At 39.3% G+C, this 21,122-nt stretch overlaps 1 protein-coding gene across 1 annotated transcript; it reads left to right on the top strand.

The window, feature by feature from the left end:
- The first annotated feature begins 18,171 nt into the window (after positions 1 to 18,171).
- Positions 18,172 to 19,631, top strand: LOC146632519 (uncharacterized). Its single transcript, XM_085354449.1, has 3 exons — positions 18,172 to 18,200; positions 18,508 to 18,985; positions 19,098 to 19,631. Exons 1-3 carry the CDS (start codon positions 18,172 to 18,174, stop codon positions 19,629 to 19,631), a joined length of 1,041 nt encoding a protein of 346 aa, XP_085210575.1.
- Positions 19,632 to 21,122: the final 1,491 nt, after the last annotated feature.

Below are 21,122 nucleotides of genomic sequence, written 5' to 3'. Positions count from 1 at the left end.
CCAGATTTCTATAGTTGAAAGTGGAAAAACAAACATCTGTTTTTCACAAAGAGGTTTTATTAGAGACGTAACTCGTTTTGCAATTTGTGAAAGTTGAAATTTTCTTTTGTACTGGATAGTAGAAATTAGGCTTTCAGCTGTTATTGTACTCACCAATAGACTGGTGTGTAATAAACAAGCAAATAATGCACGAATTAGGGATTTTTGATGGGAAACTAGTCTTTCGAAGCACACAGAGAGAGCTATGAAGGAAGTGCAATTTTATGGTGGAAGCAAGACAGCCAACGTAAGTGGAAATTCATTAAAAGTCTTTTTCAAAAGTGAAGTATAGCGTAGTGATCTTGTTTTGCCGTTCAATGAATTTTGGTTGGAGAGTGATGAAATCTGGAGTTTCAGAATCTGTGAGATGTCGGTTTTCCGCACCCGATTGGCATTTCCTGTACGTGGGATCCACGCTTTGTGTTTACATCTGTTTGCTGTTTTAGCTTTTGGTGGTCATTGAAATTATGTTGTAAGCTTTTAGCTAAGATTCTGACTTTTCTGTGGATACCACATGTGTATGTTTAAATAACAGATCAAGTTAAATTAGATGTTGTCTCTCTCCCTTTCAAACAATCGAAATGTGTTGTGGGAAATGTAGTTTATGATCACTGTGTGCTTTTAAGCAGCAAACGATAAACTTATTTTAAGATAATCATTGAGAAGTTCACGCAGGACACATAAAACGGCATGGCGGGCCAAATTTGGCCTGCAAGCTTTGAGTTTCAGACATGTGTACTAGAGGATTATTTTATTGTATTAGCAGGTGCACCTTGTTAGCATTAGCTTAACAATCCACTCTCTTGTGTAAAAATACTCTCTTAAGGCCAAAAAAACCCCAAAACATTTTTCAACAACTTTAATGCTTGAAAACAGAATCCAGAAATCAATTGGTGATGTCATAGATTTTACATCCATCATTTATTTACAGTCTATGGTTTTAGCATAAACTGTTATCATAAAAAATGTTCTAGACAATATGCAACCCTAGACAAATAAGGAGGAACATGTGTTCCACTGTTTTTCTGGCATTACACTGGTTTTAAGGTTTTACTAACCCTCCTGTATAGCCCCACACTTATTTTTCCTACTTCTCCTCTTCTCTATCTTCTATACTCTCCATTCCCAACCATTTAGGTGAGCTAGGCTTAAACTGGCAAGACAAAAAGATGTGTGATCTGTGCAAAGGTTTTAGGCAGGTGTGAAAAAATGCTATAAACAGAATGTCTTCAGAAATATTAATGATTGTTTATTTGCCCCAAATGTATTCTGCAGCAGGACAACAGACCCAAACATACAACCCATCGTCAAAATAAAAAAGAACAAGAAGTACTGGAAGTGATGGTATGGCCCCTACAGAGCCCTGATCTCAACATCATCGAGTGAGATGCTCTTTTGAATTCAAAGGATGGTCACACCAAATATTGATGTAGTTTAGATTTCTCTTTTATTCATTAACTGTATTTTGTTGATTGATGAAAATAAAAGATTAACACTTCCATTTTTAAGAGCATTCTTTGTTTACAGCATTTTTCCTCACCTGCCTAAAACTTTTGCACGGTACTGTAGTACTGGGCTAATCAGCCAGAATGAGTAAAACTCCTGTTAAATGTACAGGTTTTTTTTTTTAAAGTAACAATTTGTCCAATTTTTAATACTGGCAAAATATCAACAAGAACGTGAGAATTATACTTGTCCCTATGATGACCTGCGTGAGATGTTATTCCCACTGCGTCTGGCTTGCAAATTCATAGTCCTTCTTCTGTTTAAAAATGCTCACCCTCACACACCTGTCACTCTCGCGTATCAACGGTATCTCCAGACCGCTCCCATGTGTAGAGATATGCAAGCATTTTCCCAGGGCAAAGTGTGCTCAGCAGCAATTGTATGTTGTGCAATCTGAGCTCATTCCATGTGTTGCAGTCTGCATGTGCAATCCGTGGACATGTGCCCAGTAGGTGTATGTGTGTGTGTTAAACTCCCTTGAGTAATCTCATCCCTTCTATATTCACTTTTGGGGAAAAAAACACAGTACACTTAATTTAAAAATCACATTATATTGAGTAAGAGAGTAATGTAAGGATAGCTGTAATGTGTGTGAACATATGTTCTTTATGATCACTAAAAAATAAACATGATTTAAAAATGCTCACCCTCACACACCTGTCACTCTCCCATGATTTAAAAATTCCATTTTAGGGCAAAGACAGGGGTTGAAGGTAAGGGTAATTGGTACTATGGAAAAAGTGTACAGAAAATAAATGTAAGTCAGTGTAATATCACATTAAACCATCGACATGCAGCTTAGTTTACAGCTATGTAGGTCAAGGTGAGCAAGTGGTTTTGTGACTGTCAGGTGGATCAGATAGTGACTACAAGATTGGTCAAGATACCATAAAAGCCTTTTTATCTGCAACGGCAGATTAGGCTTGTCGTTTTAAGAAAGGGAAGCCTGATAAGTCACTCAAACAACATTAATATACACAAGTAATTATTTCAGCTTTCCTGTTCACAGTATTCAGTTAAAGGGACGTAAAAGTGAGAAGGTGGAGCTTTGTGTTTATATTTTTCCTGCTAAGATTGGGGTTAAGATTATCTTTAATCTGATTGCTGATTACCACAGTGTATTTCTCTGAATGAATCATGCAGGTTTATAGTGCAGTCTGAAGTAATAGCTCTTTCAGCTGCTTACCTGAGAATTGACTGGTCAACCAACAACTGACCAACAGACCAACCTTCAGTTCTTCACACAAATATGCACATCGCACATGGTCAGCTTATGCTTCTGATACTTTTTTCCCACGGTATCTTTGGTTAACATTTGTCACTGAGCAGCTTAAGCTGCCTTCCTTGCCGACCTTGGAAGTCGGGCATCTGAACTGTGAGTGACATCACTCCTAAGTTGAGCCCTTTCCAGTGATAAAGTAACATAAGCAAGAATAAATGGGATTTGTTTTGCTCCTTCAAGGTAGACCTAATCATGCATCAAAAGCAGTAACGAGCAATGTTTGATTTTTTTTTTTTTTGCACTTAAAAATAGCCCTACAGCACATTCATAGGTAGAGCCTGGTCAATGCTCTGTGTATGGCATATTTAGTGAGTCGCCAATATATAGTAGTAGTAGTACTAGTAGTACAGACTAAGTTTTACAATCTTACTTATGTGTAATGTGTACTAACGCCACCTTGGACTGTTGACACAGGTTGGTGATGCTGCTCCGAGTTTCCGAGTTGAAAGCATTCCGACTGGGAAGTTGGAAATTCTGAATGGCTCAGATTGTTTCAGGTTGGTCACTTTCAACTGAGATGCTCTAAATTCAACACATGGTACACTCCGCTTGAGAAAACCCAACAAAAACTACTGATACCATGAAGGGTGCAGGATCTCCGTGTTTGCTTGGACCATTGAAGACCTTTAACGTAGACTGAGAAGACAGTGTAAGAAGTTCTTCTGTGTAATGTCTACAAAAGTCCAGATCTGCAGTGCACATGCGACTTATGAAAGAGGACACAAAAAAAATTCCAAAGGCTGAGCATTTGACATAGTAAGGTTTTGGGTGGAGTGTTTAAATTCAGGCTGGAACAGACCAGGCCCAGTGTGTGTGTGTGTGTGTGTGTGTGTGTGTGTGTGGGCGTTGCACAGTAGCTGGCTGTATTTACTTCTTGTGTGGTTCTGTGACTTAAATATTCTGAGTCATTTATTCTGATCTGCCACATCGTAAAAAAGAGAGAGAGTGAAGATGAGACATGGAAAAATAATACGAGGGAGGAAACAAATGAAAAGAGTTTATAAAGAGAAGGAGAGAGAGAGAGGGGGGGGGGGGGGCAAAAATAAAGCTTTAGAGACTAAAAGCAGTGCCCATTTTATTTTCCAATGTGCAGGAAATAATGACAGACTGAAAAGAAATGTTAGAACATAATTCACTCCAAACCACATTCTGACTACAAACCGTGAACCACAGTACAACACACTCATCATAAGTGTATCATTCTGACTCTATCGTGAAATCTGGTCCCCATATGATTGTGTTTTTGCAATCTGAAATACAAGGAGTGGTCCAGTGTGAGGGTTGGGGAAGCATCTCCGTCACTAAGAAGCACACACTCGCAATGTCTGACAGGAAGTTTTGGTTTTGTTATGCTTTTATTTTGAAGTTCACTAACCACTTTCTCTTTTGAAGTCAACTTCCTGAAAGCCTGATTCAGGGAGTGCTCGCATGATTATGGGTAATGACGTTCACGTTATCTTTTTTTTTTTTTTCCTGCCTGTCCCGTTTGGTTCTTTTGCCATCAGCATTATTGTCTAAAGGCGAGGAAAGATGCCCAACGGATTTACTTTACCAAATAGACCATCCCAGCCTTGCCGTAATGGTCTATTTGATTCACCTTTTATTGTTTATTTTATTTATTTATTTATTTATTTATTTTTATTTTTTTATTTATTTTTTTATTTTTTCACTTGCTAGATACAGGACAACTTGAATGAGGAAAAGAAAAGGGAGAAAGGAAGAGGGGGGAAAAACAGTGGAGAAGAGGGACGGGGATAAAGGGCAAAAAAAACCCCAAAAACCAACTAAATAAACAGACAAAAAAAAAAAAAAAAAAATACATATATCAATCACCTGGATCACCTGTTGAGAAAGAAAAAAGAAAACAAGCAGAAGAAAACGAGAGCAATACAATAAACAACATCACGATGATAAATGGGAATATGACAGTAAATACTAAATATTAAACATTATTGTGCACCACATAACATCAACAGAACACAGTGTGCTTTGAGGTAGGAGCCAAAAAGGGTGTCGTTTGTGTGTGTGAGCACCCGTGTGTACACCTGTGAGCATGGACGCGCTTGTTTTTTAAAGGTTCCTTCATGTAATGATCTGCTAGAGGGTGTGGGGGGGCCACAGCCCCGTCCTCCAGGGCATGAAGCAGGTATGGAGGAGATCAAAACTCCAGACATCCAGAGGCCCTCAGAACACAAGAGACCAAGGAAGACCAACAGAGGGGCAGCCGCGCCACTGTCCCAGAAAGAGCTGAGGAGAGTCCCAGATGAGGGCTCACTCAGCAGCCGCGGAGCAGAAGCCAGGGGGAGTTGCAGTGACGTGCCCGTGAGCTCCGCCGGCAGCCAGCTGTGCCAGAGTGACCGAGCCCCGGGCCGAGAGGCCGAGGGTACCCCGCCCCGGAAGTGGCCCGAGTGAGCCCCAGGCTCCAGGCCATAAGCAGCCACCAAGGAGTGAGCCGGTGTGTACCCGGGCGCCCACCCCCGGACACAAAGAACCACCAACGCACTGATGTCTGAGGGAGTCCGCCACTGGCAGGGGAAGTGGTAGTAGGGGGAGATAGGCCTCCAAACCTTGGAGGGCCTGAGATGTCCCCAGAGAGGTGGCGTCTGATACCCAACCTGACATACAGTATAGGCACAGACATACAGGCACACACAGATACAAACATCCATTCCCACCCTCATGCTCTCATATGCAATTACTCAACACTCACCCAACGTGGAGACAGACATAAAGAGACGCTGTACACACGATCATACTCCCCAAGCGTACTCTAAGAACCGGGTCTAGGTACCCTTGCCCCTGGAGGGGGAAACTGCACCCAGACCCAGGTGGTGTTACCCTTTTTCCCTGCGGTGGGGAGAAGCAGACTGCCCCGACTCCGCAGCAGCAGGGAGGCCCCACACTCCAGACCGCAGTCGGATGGCCAACTCCTCCTCCCGGCCCCCCGCTCCAGCAGGTCGCAGAGAACGGGGGTGTGAGAAGATAACGTTCACGTTATCTAATTACTCACTGTTAGTGGTGTAAACCATTAGATGAGAGCTGAGGGTGGGAGGAGCCTGAATCTTCAGTTTGATTTGGCTGAAGATTAGCTAAATAGTTTGTATATTATTTAGCTGGGTTTTGTTTGTATTCAGATGCATGTGGGGTGTGTTAAAATAAGTGCAGTATTTTACTGTATATGTTTATTTGTAGCTGGAGTGTGTAAGGGGAAATCTCTTAAATTCTATTGGTGGTATGATCCGCCTCTGGTTATGATATAACCAGAGTTCTGGAAAACGACTGAAGTCTGTTGTGGTTGTTTTTTCTGTCATCTGGTCTCCTTCACATTAATTCCCGTCCGCTACATCCAGGGAAAATCTTTGGTTATTAACCCCTAGTTTATGTACTGATTAGTTGAGCTGCTGTAGTTCTGTTTGTTTGTTTTTGGGTTGTTTTTGTAATTGGATGTGGGTGAAGTCAATGAGTGACACCAGGCACCTTATTAAAACAACAACATAAAAGGTTATTTGAGGCCTTATATCTATTTAACAGTGGAGTTCTTTCAATAACCTAAATTAACATTTTGTAAATCAAGTGGTTTCTTTTTAAAAATGGAAGTATTTTAGCCACTCCTTATTAGCTAATATTTGAAGCAGTCAAACAAATGTTTCACTTGTCTAATATTGACAGCTACATGGTAATTATTGTAACTGACAACTGAAATTACCAGCTAAAACTTAGTGACATGCAAAATGTTCATACCCAGTCTAGAAATCCACTAACCTGTTAATAGTTAAACGCACAACTTCTTTATGCACAAGAACTTAGTTAGATAACTAAGCAAAGTTAGTTGTGTAATAGGGAAAAATGTGCCCTGAAATTGCTGTTTGCCATAAGCAACAGGACAGCAAATGGTACTGATGATAAAGGGGAGGGGTGACAATGGCTGGTGAACATTTTTCCTAAATTTCACTTGATCCAGTTGTTACAAATCAAATACTCCAGCTAGCGTTAAAGGGTGTGCTCATTTAGAGCTCCGTGGTTTTATTCTTGGACTCTGCAAGAGCAACGCATGTCTGAGATGGTCATATATGGATAGGCCCGCTTACTGATAGCATGCAGACCTGGGAGTAGAAATAAAAATTGAAAGCTTGAAATTGAGTGTTTAGAGGAGTCAGAAGCCTCAGCATTTGACTCACAGCATAATAGGTTCCCTTTAAGGATATACACCAGACATACTGAACATTAGCCTCATTTCAGAGCTCTCAAATTTTCCTACCAGATCAAAAGGTAAACAAGAAAGTTGTTTTTATGTAAAAAGCTGATTTTCATTTGTCAACAATGCCATGAATATTCTGCAACTCCATTTTAATTCTGCATAACTGGTGTTTAAATTCTTTCTCCGAGTCTTCACATTCACTGTAAATAAATATGACACAAAACTCTGATTAAAAGTCTCCATGTGATAAAACGATGATCTTTCTTTTGGACATAGATTATAAGGCAGCTGTTCTCAGTCATCATCTTCATCATCATGTGTTCACCTCCTAGATGTTAAATCCACATTTAGCTTGGATGTGGCTCAACAGCCGGTAATCGGTGGTCTTTCTAACTCAGTCTTAGCTGACACAGCTGCCCTACATTCCCCTCATCTGTAACCCATTACCCAGAACCCTTTGCTCTTTTGCCTGGCCAGAAGCCTTCCCCAGGGCTGTGAACAACTATGATGATGCGTTTCCTGTCTACATGTTACTGGCTCTGAGAGTCATGTTAAAATAATAGGGCTATTATATCAGATATGTCACGAGTGTAAGATCCCGAGGCAGGCTGGTTGGCACACTGTGTGTGTGCAGGACAGCCAGTGGGGCTGCCAGGAAAGTGTGAATGCCTGTCTGTTTGCTTATCTGTGTGTGTGTGTCTGCGTGTGTGTGTGCGTGCGTTTAGTTTCTATCTTTTTTGTGTGTAGTATAAGTCTTGTTAAATGATTTTCAAGCTGAGAAAATGAATGTAATTTACAGTTAGCCTGTTCTAATGTAAATACCTTCACATTGAAATCGCAGACCAGGAGCCAAATGTGTGAAATGTGCATACTTATTGAAGATAAACTTCAGATATTTGGTGCAAGACTGCTGCATGGAAAATGTTGTGAAAGCTTGCTAAAGGCACATTGGCAGATTTCAGAAAAATATGAGCATTTTGCGACTAGACTTGGGAAGATAAGCAATCAAAGGCATAAAATTAAAAACAAAATAAAAACTAATTCCAATTGCAATTCATTACAAAATAATAAATACATTATTTTACGAGCAATTTTTACTACAACATACTAAACATAAACAGAATTTACTTTGTTGGTGTGTAGTTAATATCTGACAAGACTAAGAGTGCATTGATGACACCCTGCGTTGTGCAGTGGCTGATGGATCACTTTAAAACTGCCAAGGGAGATTTTTAGTTATTTCCTTTGCGTTATCCCCTACAGGCACCAGCGTATTTACACTGATGCCATTTTCCCTTTATTTTTACTATATATAAAACCACATTTGTGAGCATATGTTTTGAACATTTTCTTTGAAATTATTATATTTACTTGATATTGTAGTCCAACATCCTCCATGTCAAATACAGTTGAAACTTGTTTGAGTAGCTGATTAGAGGCTTTCAGCGTTGACACACAGTTTTCAGTGAATGGGGGGTGGGATGCTACATATAGTAGTGTCTTATGGCTTTCAAGTGCAAATATGGTGGAGACAAGCAGGCTGTAGGCTTTTACCTGATCACTTAGAAGCTTGTTTGCTTCCCGATTGCACCTTTGGCTTCACTGCACCGCCTCTGGGTTATCTGATGTGAAAAGTTCTCATTAACACATCATTAGCATGCAAAAGGAGCAGATCACTGTCTGTCTCAAACATTGTTATTCTTTTGGCTCTTTTCTGGTCTTGTTGGGGCGCAGGTTTGAGGAGACTGAGTCTGTGACTAAAACTCCACCCTGGCTCGTGTTTCCAAGCAGGAAGAGAATGCCAGATAAATTTAATGAACCTTTGCATAAATTCAATAAGAAAGATCTGTGTTCTTAGGTCTGCCTGGAATCCTAGGAATCTGAGCTTTTCCTCCTGCACTCTTCTCTTTATTCCTTCTGTTTGTCCCAAATTTTCCTTATTCCTAATTTCACAGTCTCGTCTTTAGTCCAGTGACACTTCACATCATTTTTCAGGCCAGTTTTTTTATTTTTTAAAAACACATCTTTATCCTGCCTTTTAAATTATCTTCTCCACAAACACTTAATCTTGGATTTTCAGTGAGTCTCCTAAGACGTTTACATCATCCATTGACTTACTCTGGTTGACCATCACTGCTATTGTCCTATTTCCTATTTTCAGTCAAGACTTATGACTTTATGTCATCAGACATAAAAACATCAGAACTCTTCTAAATCTGTTTTTTTTTTTTTTGCTCACGAATAGTTTTGCACAAATTTGAGAATTAATTTCTTCTCCTTGAGCTGCAGTTATTCTTATATCTTACTGGTGTTTTCATCAGCTGTGTGTTGGATATCTTACCTCCCTCTTGATTGGTAAATGCCCGTTTGATGATACAATACAGTTTCCTGTTGTGAAAGCTTTGGAGAAATATATCAACATATATATCAATTGGAAAACTCAAATAACTGCTATAGAAGGACCCTAAGCTATAGTGCATACATGTTCACAAAGGCCAAGTCAGAAATAAATCAAAGCTGCCTGTGATGAAGAGTCATAAGAGTAAAGGTAGCTGAGCTGGAGGTTCATGTGTACTATGTGAGCTTTGTCTTGAAGTTCACTTGCTGCCTAATGGTCTTGCATTTGGATCATTTTTCAGTGCAGTCTGAAATGCTTTAACTAAATCAACAAATTGTTTTCTAGACATAAATATGTGATTTAGTAGCCAATACACACCCAAACAGTGAGTGAAAATGAAGTGAAACTAAGTACAAAAACAAAGCTCCCAAAGGGGGACAGTCACCACCGCCCTTCCTGCCTCCTCATGCTGTTTCAAACAGGCTGGGGTTGTTATTTTAAATGTGGCAAATGTAGCCCATAACTGTTATGTGTAAGGAGAGAAAGACTCAAATTACATAGGTCACTTTTTTTAAAGATACTGTGCTTTGTCATTTTCAACATGAAGCCATGTTTGCCTAATGTTGACTCAGCTGACATCATTACTCAAAGATAGAACATTATCATTGCTCTATTTAACCATTTCAAGTTCTGTATATATTATTGTCAACAGTGTTTGATGTGTAAAACTGACAAGTTCTCCTTTTAAAGAATTTAACGAAAGAAGTTGAATTCACCCCGGAGAAAGTTTTTAAATGAACCAATGAACGCTGATTTGATACATGATGCTCTCTTTCACGTCATAGAAGACTGAAAGACCTGAAAGACTTTGCAGTGAGCCTTTAGTTTAAAAAAAAAAGTGATACATCACACATCCTTCCTCCATCAACCTGACGATCAAAAAAACCATAAGAGCTCAGTTGTTTGAGGTCAGGAGACTGCTGATTGCACACTTTGATCAAGCTTATAGAATTATTTCTTCACAAAACCAGGGTTACTCAGTGCATGCAAATTAAGGAGATTAGGGGAGGTCCCACTCATTTGTCATGTAGAGTGGAAAAACAAATGCAGTGTCTTGAGAGTAATGAAAATTCCCCGTGACATCTGACTTGTCTTTGTGGTTTTAGCTAAATGTGTCGGTGAGTAAGTGAAAGAAAAAACGGCTTGGTTTTAAGGTTAGATGTAGATTCAGGTTTAGAATAGTGAAAGACCTGCTGCGAGATTTGGTTGTATGTGGGTTTTCTTGACATTATTGTGTGGAACTCAATAAGGTCAGTTTCAGACCAAAAAGATGGGTGACTACTAAAGTAAGTAAAGATGAAATGACAGAAATAGTTTTGGTTCATCAAATTCTTTTTAAAAGCTATTTATCTTGTCTGGCATTTAAAGGATCTTAAAATACAACTAATTATGAATTTATTAGTCCAGTCTGCAAGTATATATAATGTATAGGACCAAATATATATAAATCAACAGAGAAGAACTTTTTTTTTTAAAGAAATACTAAAATACATGCCTCTCTTTTAAATTGATTTTCACCTTATATGCATCAAAGATCAAAGATCTGGACATTAAAGCTTTATTCTTAACTCATCTGCAAGTTTGCCAATGAATGTTTGGATCCGTCATCAAGTGCCTGCCAATTTTTATGACAGAATCTCTACCCACGCTCATTCCTACAGTAGAATCATTAATACCACAACATTTATCTGTGAAGTGCTCTCCTGGCTGATTTTAAGCCATCTATTGCCGTTGGCTTTGTCCTACAACCCCAACAGTGGCTTTCTGTGTCGGTCTCACCTGGTCACTTTCATAATCACATGACCAAGACTGGTTCAACTCTCTGTTGCGCTCCTAATGCAAGTGGGTCACTTCCAAATGGCTATCCCTTTGCTGCAAGGTGACATGGTCAAAATAATCCACTGATCTGAGGTATGTCAATTACTTGTATCTCCATTTATTTATTTTTGTTTCTTTTTTGAATTATATTTAAATCTCAATTATGTGATATATTTGTTAAAGTATAATACATGCATTATGTTAAAGTAAAAATATGTTTTAAAAAATGAAGGTTACAATTGCTGACCAATATAATCATGACTTTTGCTACAGCTCAGTGGAATTTTCAGACTGTTCACTGAAAGCATCTAATACCAGGTGTGAAATCCAAACCAATGGGGGCAATGGGGGTTCAACTGCTTTGTCACACCAAACAGAATATAAGGGCTCAATGAATATGTAAATATGTATATATATATGCCACATGCAAAGATGCTTTAAAGTCCAGGTATTTCAGCCATCACAATTGAAAAAATCCGTATGTATCAGGTAGTTGTCTTCATTTAAATTAAACGACCAGCACACACAACCCTGATGGGGCAGGGGTTAGGTAGAGCCTGAACTTTGGAATGTTGCAGGGTGGGGGAGGGTTTTGGAGCAGCGTCTGAATGGGTGTAACAGTGATCCTGTGTTGGCTCTCCTCTGGTGGGACAAATGATATGTTGATAGTATTTTGGGAAGACCTTGTTCATGGCTCAGTGAAAATTTCTCAAAACACTGAACACGGCCTCTGGGTGTGAGTTCTCTGGTACATTTACAATCCTTTGCATCTCAGTTTAGGACTTTTTTAACCTTGTTGGGGGCTGTAAGCAGCTGCGGGGAAGGACTGTGTTGAACCCTTTTCTAACTTTAATAGTAAGGAACTAACTTGCTTTTGGTACAGGAGCTTGCAAAGAAAACCTCCTTTAGGACTGTTTGGAGTCCAAAGATTAGGAGGCGCTGGGAGATCTTGAGGACAGCAATTCATTTGTTGACCCTACATGCTCATTTATCAACTTCTACAAGCACATTTGCCTTCCAAGCCAAACACTAAGGTACAATCACCATAATCCCTGATTTATAGGTCAGCTCAGGGCTCTCAGATGCCAGAAAGAACAGGTGGTACAATAAAGTCGATATGGATACATACTGGCTAGACGGGAACTCAAGAATGTTATCAAATGTGAGAACCAAGCCAAGGTAAGTTTGTTTCAATCAGCAACAAACCTGCATCTGTCAAGAACACACTGGAGGCAATAACACATTATAATAAGAAAAGCTCTGCAATTACCCTAACCCCTGGACAAGCTGATGAACTAAAAAGACTTACCACAATAGGCTAGAGAGGTCCTCTGTCATGCACACTAATGGCCCACCCCCATCTTTTCAAGACAAGTCTCCTCTTTACCAAATTACATTGACATCTTCTACTTCTCGCTTTCTTACCTTAACAGAGAAAGATGACCATAGGCTCTTCACACATCTGAATTTAAGCAAAGAGAAAGAACAAACAAAATACTCAGCATTTATCCTACAGATCCAACCGTTTTTTGGATTATCCAGTCCAGCTCAGCCTCCATTAAAAACTGGTACTTTATTGATGTCCTAGCATGCCTGACCAATATTCTGGTGAATGTCTGCACCAGACTACTCCACAGTAATCTGGGAGTACACTAAAGAGTTCCAAACAGGAAGCCACGGGGGAAGGTGAGTAGCTGGGCACCTACTTGTCTGCACTTCCATTCTCACATTCCCCACTGCTTATCAACAATGCAAAGGTGGCAGAGTCTGTGAAGTTTCTGGAGACCACTATCATCAGCAGCATAAAATGGGATATCCAATGTCATCAGCCAAGCTCACCAGAGTGAAATCTTCCTCCAAATCCTCATAAACATTAACATCTTCTTGAAAGTTTGCAACTAGTCCTTCAGAACCTCTATTGGGTAAGTCATCAGCTACTCCATCATTGTGAGTTACCTTACATCCTCTACCCACACCAAACACAGACTGGAATGCAGTGTACATCCAGTGGGCCACACTCCTGCAACATGATGCTAGAGCATGGAAGCAGGGCTAACAGGATAGTACTGAACATCAACCTTTTTGTCTTTTTCTGCAAAAAAGAAAAGTACTGGAACATGCACTAACTGAACTTGTCAGAGGATTTTTTTTTAGCATTGAGGAAAACCATAGAATAATAGCAGCCTTCCATTTCAGGAAATATTATGTTTACTATTAGATGTAAACTTTCCACAGGGATGTTAAGGCATCGTGTTATCATGTTCTCTTTCACATGCTGCTGTTTGGCGTTAAGTCATGTGTTTACTCTACACATAGAGGGCCTCTGTGTGTAGCTTATGCAGCTAAGATGTTTCTCTATTTTGAAGCTCTCATAGACCACAGTGAACGTTTTTGTTTTCATGTAAACCTGTAAATAATTACAACACAAACAAAACACATTTTTACATGTAAAATGCAGAAGAAATCTTTCAGACTCTGCACTTCTTTTAGGGGAGACATTAAACATTTAAACAATTTTTCATATTAACAGTGTTAACTAAGAACTACAAAAAGCCAGCTGTCCTTGAGGTAAGTCTTTTTAGATAACACTAAGATAGATAAGAAGTCCGTTCAAGTAAATCAAGCTACTTTTTGGGCACCGTGCACAGTGTTTCCACTGTGGGAGCCTCCACTGGAGGACTTATTTCAGAGCACTTTGAAGGGAGAAAGAAGTTCTTGATCTTGGGTAAGATCTTCTGAGCAGCACTGAAAAACCCCTGAGCTGTTGTCAGCTGCAACATGGACACAAAAAATAGAATTTTAAAAATTCATCATTTCACCTGAATCCTGAGGAAGAACAGCAGAACGTATATGAAAGAGATAGCAGGAAAGTACAGTAAAAGAGGAAAACAAGATGAAAATCGGAGCAGTAATCGAAGAACAAGCTTCATCCTGTAGCTGCTGTGTTTGTGTGCAGGGCTGGCAGTTTAAAAATGACCACACATCAGAGGAAGGCAATTTGTCCACGGAGGGACAAAAAAGCAGATTTATCACATATAAAGAATTTGGTAAATAAAGAACACAAGACACCAATCAGCAAATTTCCTGCTGAAAGAAGACTATTAAGAGATGTCTACAAGATTTTTTTTCCTTAGCTGGGGTTACAGAGGTCACATGAAAGTGTGACCTCATATACTTCACTTAACAGAGGGCACTTGTAGGAGTGTAATGACCGAGCATCTGCCTGGGAAGATCCAGAATAAGACCTTGCATATTTAACATACCATCCCTCATTATGGACCTGCCACATATGCACTGTGTTGTATTCAGAGAGTGGGTTACAGAGTGAAATATATATAATACACATAAGTGGCTTGTTTTTGTATAAATGTGGCTTTTAAAAAACAGGCAGGTCAGTATTTTACCGTTTGTAAGTATAAAAGTCCCACTCAAGTATTCATGTATAGCATTTATTGCACGAACAGAAGGGTACTTGCACAGAAGTGAAGGGTAGAGAAAATGATACTGCACTGCATCAAACCCACACTTAAACAAGATGGTGGGAATATTCAGGTTGGTATGTTTTGCTGTTCTAGAGTTGAACACCTGCACTAAATCACTGCATTTCCTACTGATTTGGATTATATTTATGGGGGAGAAAGGGAGTGTATCTGCAGCAAGAAGTCACACCCAGTTTCCTAACCCAATTTAAAAGAAAAGTAGCTCTCCATCTCAGAGTAGATTTTCAGAGCAGGAACACATCTTTGCTGGTTGTAGTGCAAAGTATTTCTATGGACAAGCAGCTGTGTGATATTAAAAAACAAGTTGGGCTTGCAAGTCAGCAGCTTGGGAAGACACACACACAAGTGCTGGGGTTGATGAGCCACCTTTTCTAAACTGTAAGAGCATTGTCCACTAGTAAACTGTTCATGGATGACACAATTGTTGGGTGTGTAGTTCACGTAGCAGGGTGGCCTGCACAATAGGGTAAAGTCTTTGTCCAGGAAAACACTACCCTCAACTCCACTGTGTCTTTGAGAAATGGGACTCTATTATTCAGAGATGTACTGAAGTGGTCATATTTTCTTGTCAAATGCAAATGCTCTTTCAGGATCTCGTCTTGTGACACACTGGTACACAAGTTACTTCTTTATTGTCATTTTCAAACGTGTTTTTTTCTTTTTTTTGGGGGGGGGGGGGGGGGGTGTGTTAGGTACTGAAAGTTCTAAAAGAGCCACACACACAACTTGGTTAGGTTCACATCAGACTACTCTGCACATGGGAAAATTATGCTAAAGGGTTACCCAGTCCATTAAAATGACATGCCAGTTATCTTCACTGGTGTCTTAGTGCATTGTTTGCATCTTTCTTCTGTCTATCTTCTATCTTCTTCAGGATTCAAGTCTGCTTTGAAAGAACTTCTGAAAAACCAAAGGAGCTCTGACAGTCATGAACCTTCCTCCATAATTACCTAACCTTAACCCCACTGAGCATTTTTCGGCGGCTCTTGAAAGCAAACAAAGCAACACATTCTTGAAATCACAATAAGGTCTTTGGAAGATCTTCTAATCATGCTGGGATATCATTATTCAGTTATCAAGATTTGCATAAACTTGGCGAGTTCATGGCAACACAATGTCATTAAAGCAAAAGGGAAATGATATAAAACACTAAGATATTCTGTAATTTTTCACTCAAGTTATTAAGAAGACATCATTGTTTAAAGTGGGAGGAATCGGAACGAATAAAAAATAATAATTAACTATACTAGTAATGTTGGACTTTAGATTCTGTTTTATGTTTGTAACTCTAACAATAGCAGCTAGTTAGAAGCACTCTCTTCTCTCTTCTCTGATTGTATGTGATTAGCACACTGCTTAATGGCCCCTTAACATCAACAAAAGCTCTTCATCACAAAACCTCCTCATTTATTTCATTGAGAGCACTGTATTAGTGCAGCAGGGGGTTCTTCCAAAGAATTACGAAGTGGGATTAGCTGCCGGTGCTGGGAGCATTTTTTTCTCTGTATAAATTCCCCAAAGAGTTTTGCTATCTATCCAATTCTTAAAGTGACCCAGATGTTTATCATGGATCAGTCCCTATGCAAATGTAATGAAAATCTTTGTAGAATTCCAGAAAATCTGCATCAGGAATTGCAAATGATTGCGTTTCCATGTATTACTTTTATGCAAATATTTGGGGAGATAAACATTTGGAGCGTGTGTTATAATTGGCAATGAACTACTTCAGAAGAAAGAACAGTATATGTAATAAAAAGCACATTAATCAAAGGTTAGACAAGAAAAAGAGTAATAGAATGTAGAACCACTGTATTTCTTTGATTACCTGAAGATTAAAACTTTCTTATTACTCCACACACATAAAACCTTTTAGTCTCCTCGATGGAAACTTGATGGAATTTTATGCTCTTTTTTGTCATTGTTCTTCTGTCATCCTCAAACCAGTCGCTACAGATGGTCGGCTGCCCCTCAGCTTGGTTCCTCTAGAGGTCTCCTCCTGTTAAAAAGGAGTTCTTCCTCCCCACTGTCAAGAAGTGCTGGTCGTAGTGCCCCGTCTCTCTACTACTGTAGGATCTTTACATTAGATATAAAGTGCTTTCAGCTGAATGGATGTCATGTTTCATGTACATCATTAATGTGGCTTTCGGATGCTAAATATCTAAACCTGACATATGGCACTATCAAGGCCTTTGAATTGGTGAAAACTAGCAATGAAAAGGCCTCCTACTAGAATGTATAAAAAATGAAGGCATATTAAGCTTCAACTTTTATTCCATATTTGATCTTCTTTCCTTTTAATAATCTACATGTGAGAACAAGACAAAATTATCAAAAAGGATTTATTTAATAATAACAATGAAAGACTGTATATAAAAGATAGACATAACCCACGTGAACAGTTGCCTTCTGTGTTTTAGGAGCTAGTATTGGACTGTATTTGAGCAAGATGGTGAAATGCTAAGTTATCAGCTGAAGCTGTCTGGCTTGGCTAATAAGTGTATCAAACACATTTTGGGTCCACCACACAAACATGGATGCAATGCAAAAAAAAAAAGACCTGAGCATCACAGACTTCTTGGATGCTTTGTTTCTACAATTTGCTGTACAGTAAGCCGTATTATGTTAATTAACTGCATTAAGAGGCACCAAGAGGCACCATCACCACAGTCAGGAGTCGACGGCTAACATGGAGAAGACATTTCATCATTCATATAAATTCTGGTAGCAAACGGAGAAACCCAGAATCTGAAAACCAGATTTGTTTGTAAAAAGTTTGTCTCTATTTCTCTTGGTTATCCAGTATGAGATATTCACACAGCTCTATTTTACTTGACGCTCCGCTTTTAAACACTGAAAATTTACCACAGTCTCGATTTGAATGTGCCTGCTCTTGTTTTGCTCTCTCTAAACCAATTAGCCCCTACACCCTGTTCTTTAATGACCGTTCACCATTAAAACATGGATTGGAGATCTTTGCACAGCACATTTTACGGCTCAAAACAGTTCAGGTGAGGCTGGAGGTGAAAGTAATGAAAGGTATAGGACAGAAAGCCTCACGGGTCCCCTGAGGATTAAGTGAAAAGGTTGCTACACCCAAAGGACCCTTTCTGATTGAAACTAGTTTTAATTTTTAATCACAGTAAATAGCTAAATAGCTTCAAGTTCAGTCAGTAACAACAAGAACACAGAAACCAAAACAACATGGTCTCCATGGTAACACCTGGGTAGTGCTGTCACTATCGCCTGATGATTTTTGAACAGGATTCTCCAAACACAGTGTTTGCAGTGTTTACCTGGATATTTCATTTCTAAACACCATCCTGAACCTACAAGCATCTGTCGCTATTTGCTGTGACTCGACGAACGCTTTGGAAAAATATCGACAGCTAAACAAGTGTAACAGCGACTCTTCAGTGTTTCCTGAGCCCAAATGGACCCAACATTTGTGACCCAACATCTGAGAAAATCTGGTAAGCTTTTCTCGTGTGAGCAAGCAAAAGCTTTTTTTGAATTTTTTGCTCAAAATGTGTCTAAAGCTTTCATAATCTTAAGGAAGCAGAGTACACTTTGGAGTTTAACTTTAATTTTTAATACTTAAACATTTGTAAGCACTTTTAACAAAACTCTGTGAACATTTGTGTTTTTAGAACATCTGTAGGACTCAGTTTTTGCTTCTTCTTGTGTCACCTTAAACTTCTAATGCCACACATCACACTGTGTGATTGATTTTTCTAACTATGGACTACGTGCATGTTTTTATCATTCAGGCATCTTGGCCAGTGCAGACTAGCGCTGCTGATATGAAACAGCAGCAGGAAGCTAACAAGATTGCTGGAAGTGAAACGGTGCAAGAATTAAAAGATGCACTCCATTTTGCCACTCAGGAATTGAAGACTGCAAAGGAGGAAAATGCATCTTTGAAGGAGAAGATTGCCGTCCTTGAAGATGCTCACAAAATGGAAGTGAGTAGCCTCCAAGAAGAGCTCAAACTCAAGGATGAGGCGCTTCAAAGATGTGTGAAGAAAAGAAGAGCTCAAACCAAAGCCTGGGTAGAACTCCTCCATGAATCGACCATAAAAGACATGGAGATAAACACCAGGGAACAACACTGGAGCAGCAAGTGGCAATCAACCGAGAAGAGCCTGAAAGAGGAGAAGAAAAAAGTGGAGGAGCTCCAAATTAAGAACAAGCATCTGATGGAGAACTTACAGGAAAATCTGGACGAATGGAAGAACGTCCTTCAGGTAAGCTGTCTCTGCTATCATTTCACTTTACCATAATGTCATGTTTGGTCCTAACAACTTCTGTTAGACTGAGTCACAGTTCAGTAAAATACATTTTACTCTCTCTACATAGGAGCTTGCACCTGATGCTGACAACCAGGAAGAAACCCTGGAAACAAATTCCCAAGAGGAAAAACTGGAAAACCACGAGGGAGAAGAGGAGGGAACGGACAAACCAAGAAAGGACAAGAAAAAGCAGGAAGAAAAGGAGGAAAAGCAGGAGACAAAAGAGGACATCGAAGAAAACCTTGAGGGAAAAAGTGACGAGAAGATGGAAGATAAAAGAGCAACTGAAGATCTGAACCCAAACCTCTGCCTGGTTCCCATCCCTCTCACTCCCTCCGACTCTTGCCCTTTACCCCCTGTCCCTACACCCCAACTCAACCCCTCTACCTCCTCCCTACCTTACCCACCCTCTCGTGCTCTTTCCTACTCTTCACCCAGCTCTTATTCTTTACGCAACACCCTCAGTCTCCACACCTTCCCCCAATCCTCCCAACCTTACTCGGTCTCTCGTGCTCCCTCCTACTATTTACCCTTGTTTTCCAAACCTGTGCAGCCCATAAACTCTAATGAAATGTTTGATCTGCTTTTTTGTTCATTTTAAAATAAACATGTGAAATTTCATTAAACTTACAGTCTTTGTTTGGATCATTGTTTTTTGTTTTTTTTTTTTACCTATAACACAATATTACACTTTTGTCCAGAAGAGATTTATTAAAAAAAAGTATAAGTCTCATTTAAGTGATCAAGAGTCTCCTGTCAAAAAGGTTTAACAGTTTATAAAGGTTAAGTTGACAGTGACAGACTTTATTTTAAAGAGCCCCAAGATAAGAAACATGTAGCAGTTAATGACCACACTTAAAATGGACATTGGCAACAAACTAGTGTGTAACTGGTGAGATCCAGCAAGAAAAAATGTATTTTCTTTATTAAGACTGTTTATACAATGCATCAACTGTAATGCTATTCTTTAAAATGTATTTTTTTAAGGTTTCTACCAAGTTTTGCTTCAAATTCAAGAAAATATTTGACTGGTAATGCAGCACCAGAAGAAACAACCAGGTTTTTCATTAGTTACAAAATGTAGTTCTCTTGTTACCATACAAAGAAGACACTGCGCCTACCATGACTGTCTTCTACATACTTCCTGCTCATCTTCTGTCTGTACCCTCAGGCAACACAAGCACACAAATGTTTTTCCTTGTTTTATTTAACTGAAAACCCCCGTAGACTCCCTGGAGATGCCACATCAGTCACCTACAGTGGCCCTTAGGGGACAGCAGAAGTCAAAGCTCAAATAAAACAATAAAATGGAAAAAGGGATGAAATGCAACAGATTGTTGCTACAAATGTCAAAGCACTTTACTACTTTTACCTAACATAATAAATACATAAAATATCCTTTTTGCCATTTTTCCCAAGACTAACAATTTTATACTACATTATCTTTGTTGTTCTTAGTTTTTCACTTCTACTATGCTGCACTGGACAAACATTTATATAAGAGGTAAGATTTCTCCTTCCTGATTTCCTTATTGATCAAAGGTTAATGATTAAGCTAGAAGAGAAAACAGGAAAAAAGAAATATCTACAAAAATCTTAGGATAAGTCAACCAGTAATACTCCAAAATCGTTAAGCTTTTCGTTCTTTATGGAGTTAATTTCATGGTTGTCAGACACAGCTGCTCCTACTGAGTGACAGGACCTGTTGGTGCACGCCTGCTTCTGATTGGTCTGACTAGTGCCTGATGTTAAAACATATTATCTATTAGTTTGACTAGATCGAGAACTTCCAAATGTAGTCTCAGTGCATGGCAAGTGTTGCTTGTTTTGCAAAGTAAGACATTAAATCAGAAGAAACGTGGAGGTAATTTGATGGGTTTTTCTCTCCTACCCTCTCCCCTTGTTCTGAGCTGTGGATATTTTTAAACAGAGATGTCATTGGTGGGAAAACACTGACAACTAAAATGATCAGCACCTACAGTCACACAAAAATGATTTACTTTAAAATATCCATTCAGAAAAATATACTTAAAGCGAAATAAAGGTTTGAACTGAAAGAAAGAACAAACCTCTTACAGTCATTCTAACCTCC

This window comes from Diplotaxodon limnothrissa, linkage group LG5 (genome assembly GCF_057381915.1).
Source record: "Diplotaxodon limnothrissa isolate DT_005_m linkage group LG5, D_limnothrissa_male_GT1.1, whole genome shotgun sequence".
Lineage (NCBI taxonomy): Eukaryota > Metazoa > Chordata > Actinopteri > Cichliformes > Cichlidae > Diplotaxodon > Diplotaxodon limnothrissa.
Note: the sequence above shows the minus strand (reverse complement) of the source record. Positions and strands in the feature narration are given on the sequence as shown.

What these genes read in the sequence shown, in the direction of transcription:
- LOC146632519 (XM_085354449.1), top strand. Translation starts at nt 18,172, where the DNA reads ATGGACCCAACATTTGTGACCCAACATCT. An exon ending in ACATTTGTGACCCAACATCT is followed by an intron (nt 18,201 to 18,507) that starts GAGAAAATCTGG and finishes TTTTATCATTCA; the next exon opens with GGCATCTTGGCCAGTGCAGA. An exon ending in AATGGAAGAACGTCCTTCAG is followed by an intron (nt 18,986 to 19,097) that starts GTAAGCTGTCTC and finishes CTCTCTACATAG; the next exon opens with GAGCTTGCACCTGATGCTGA.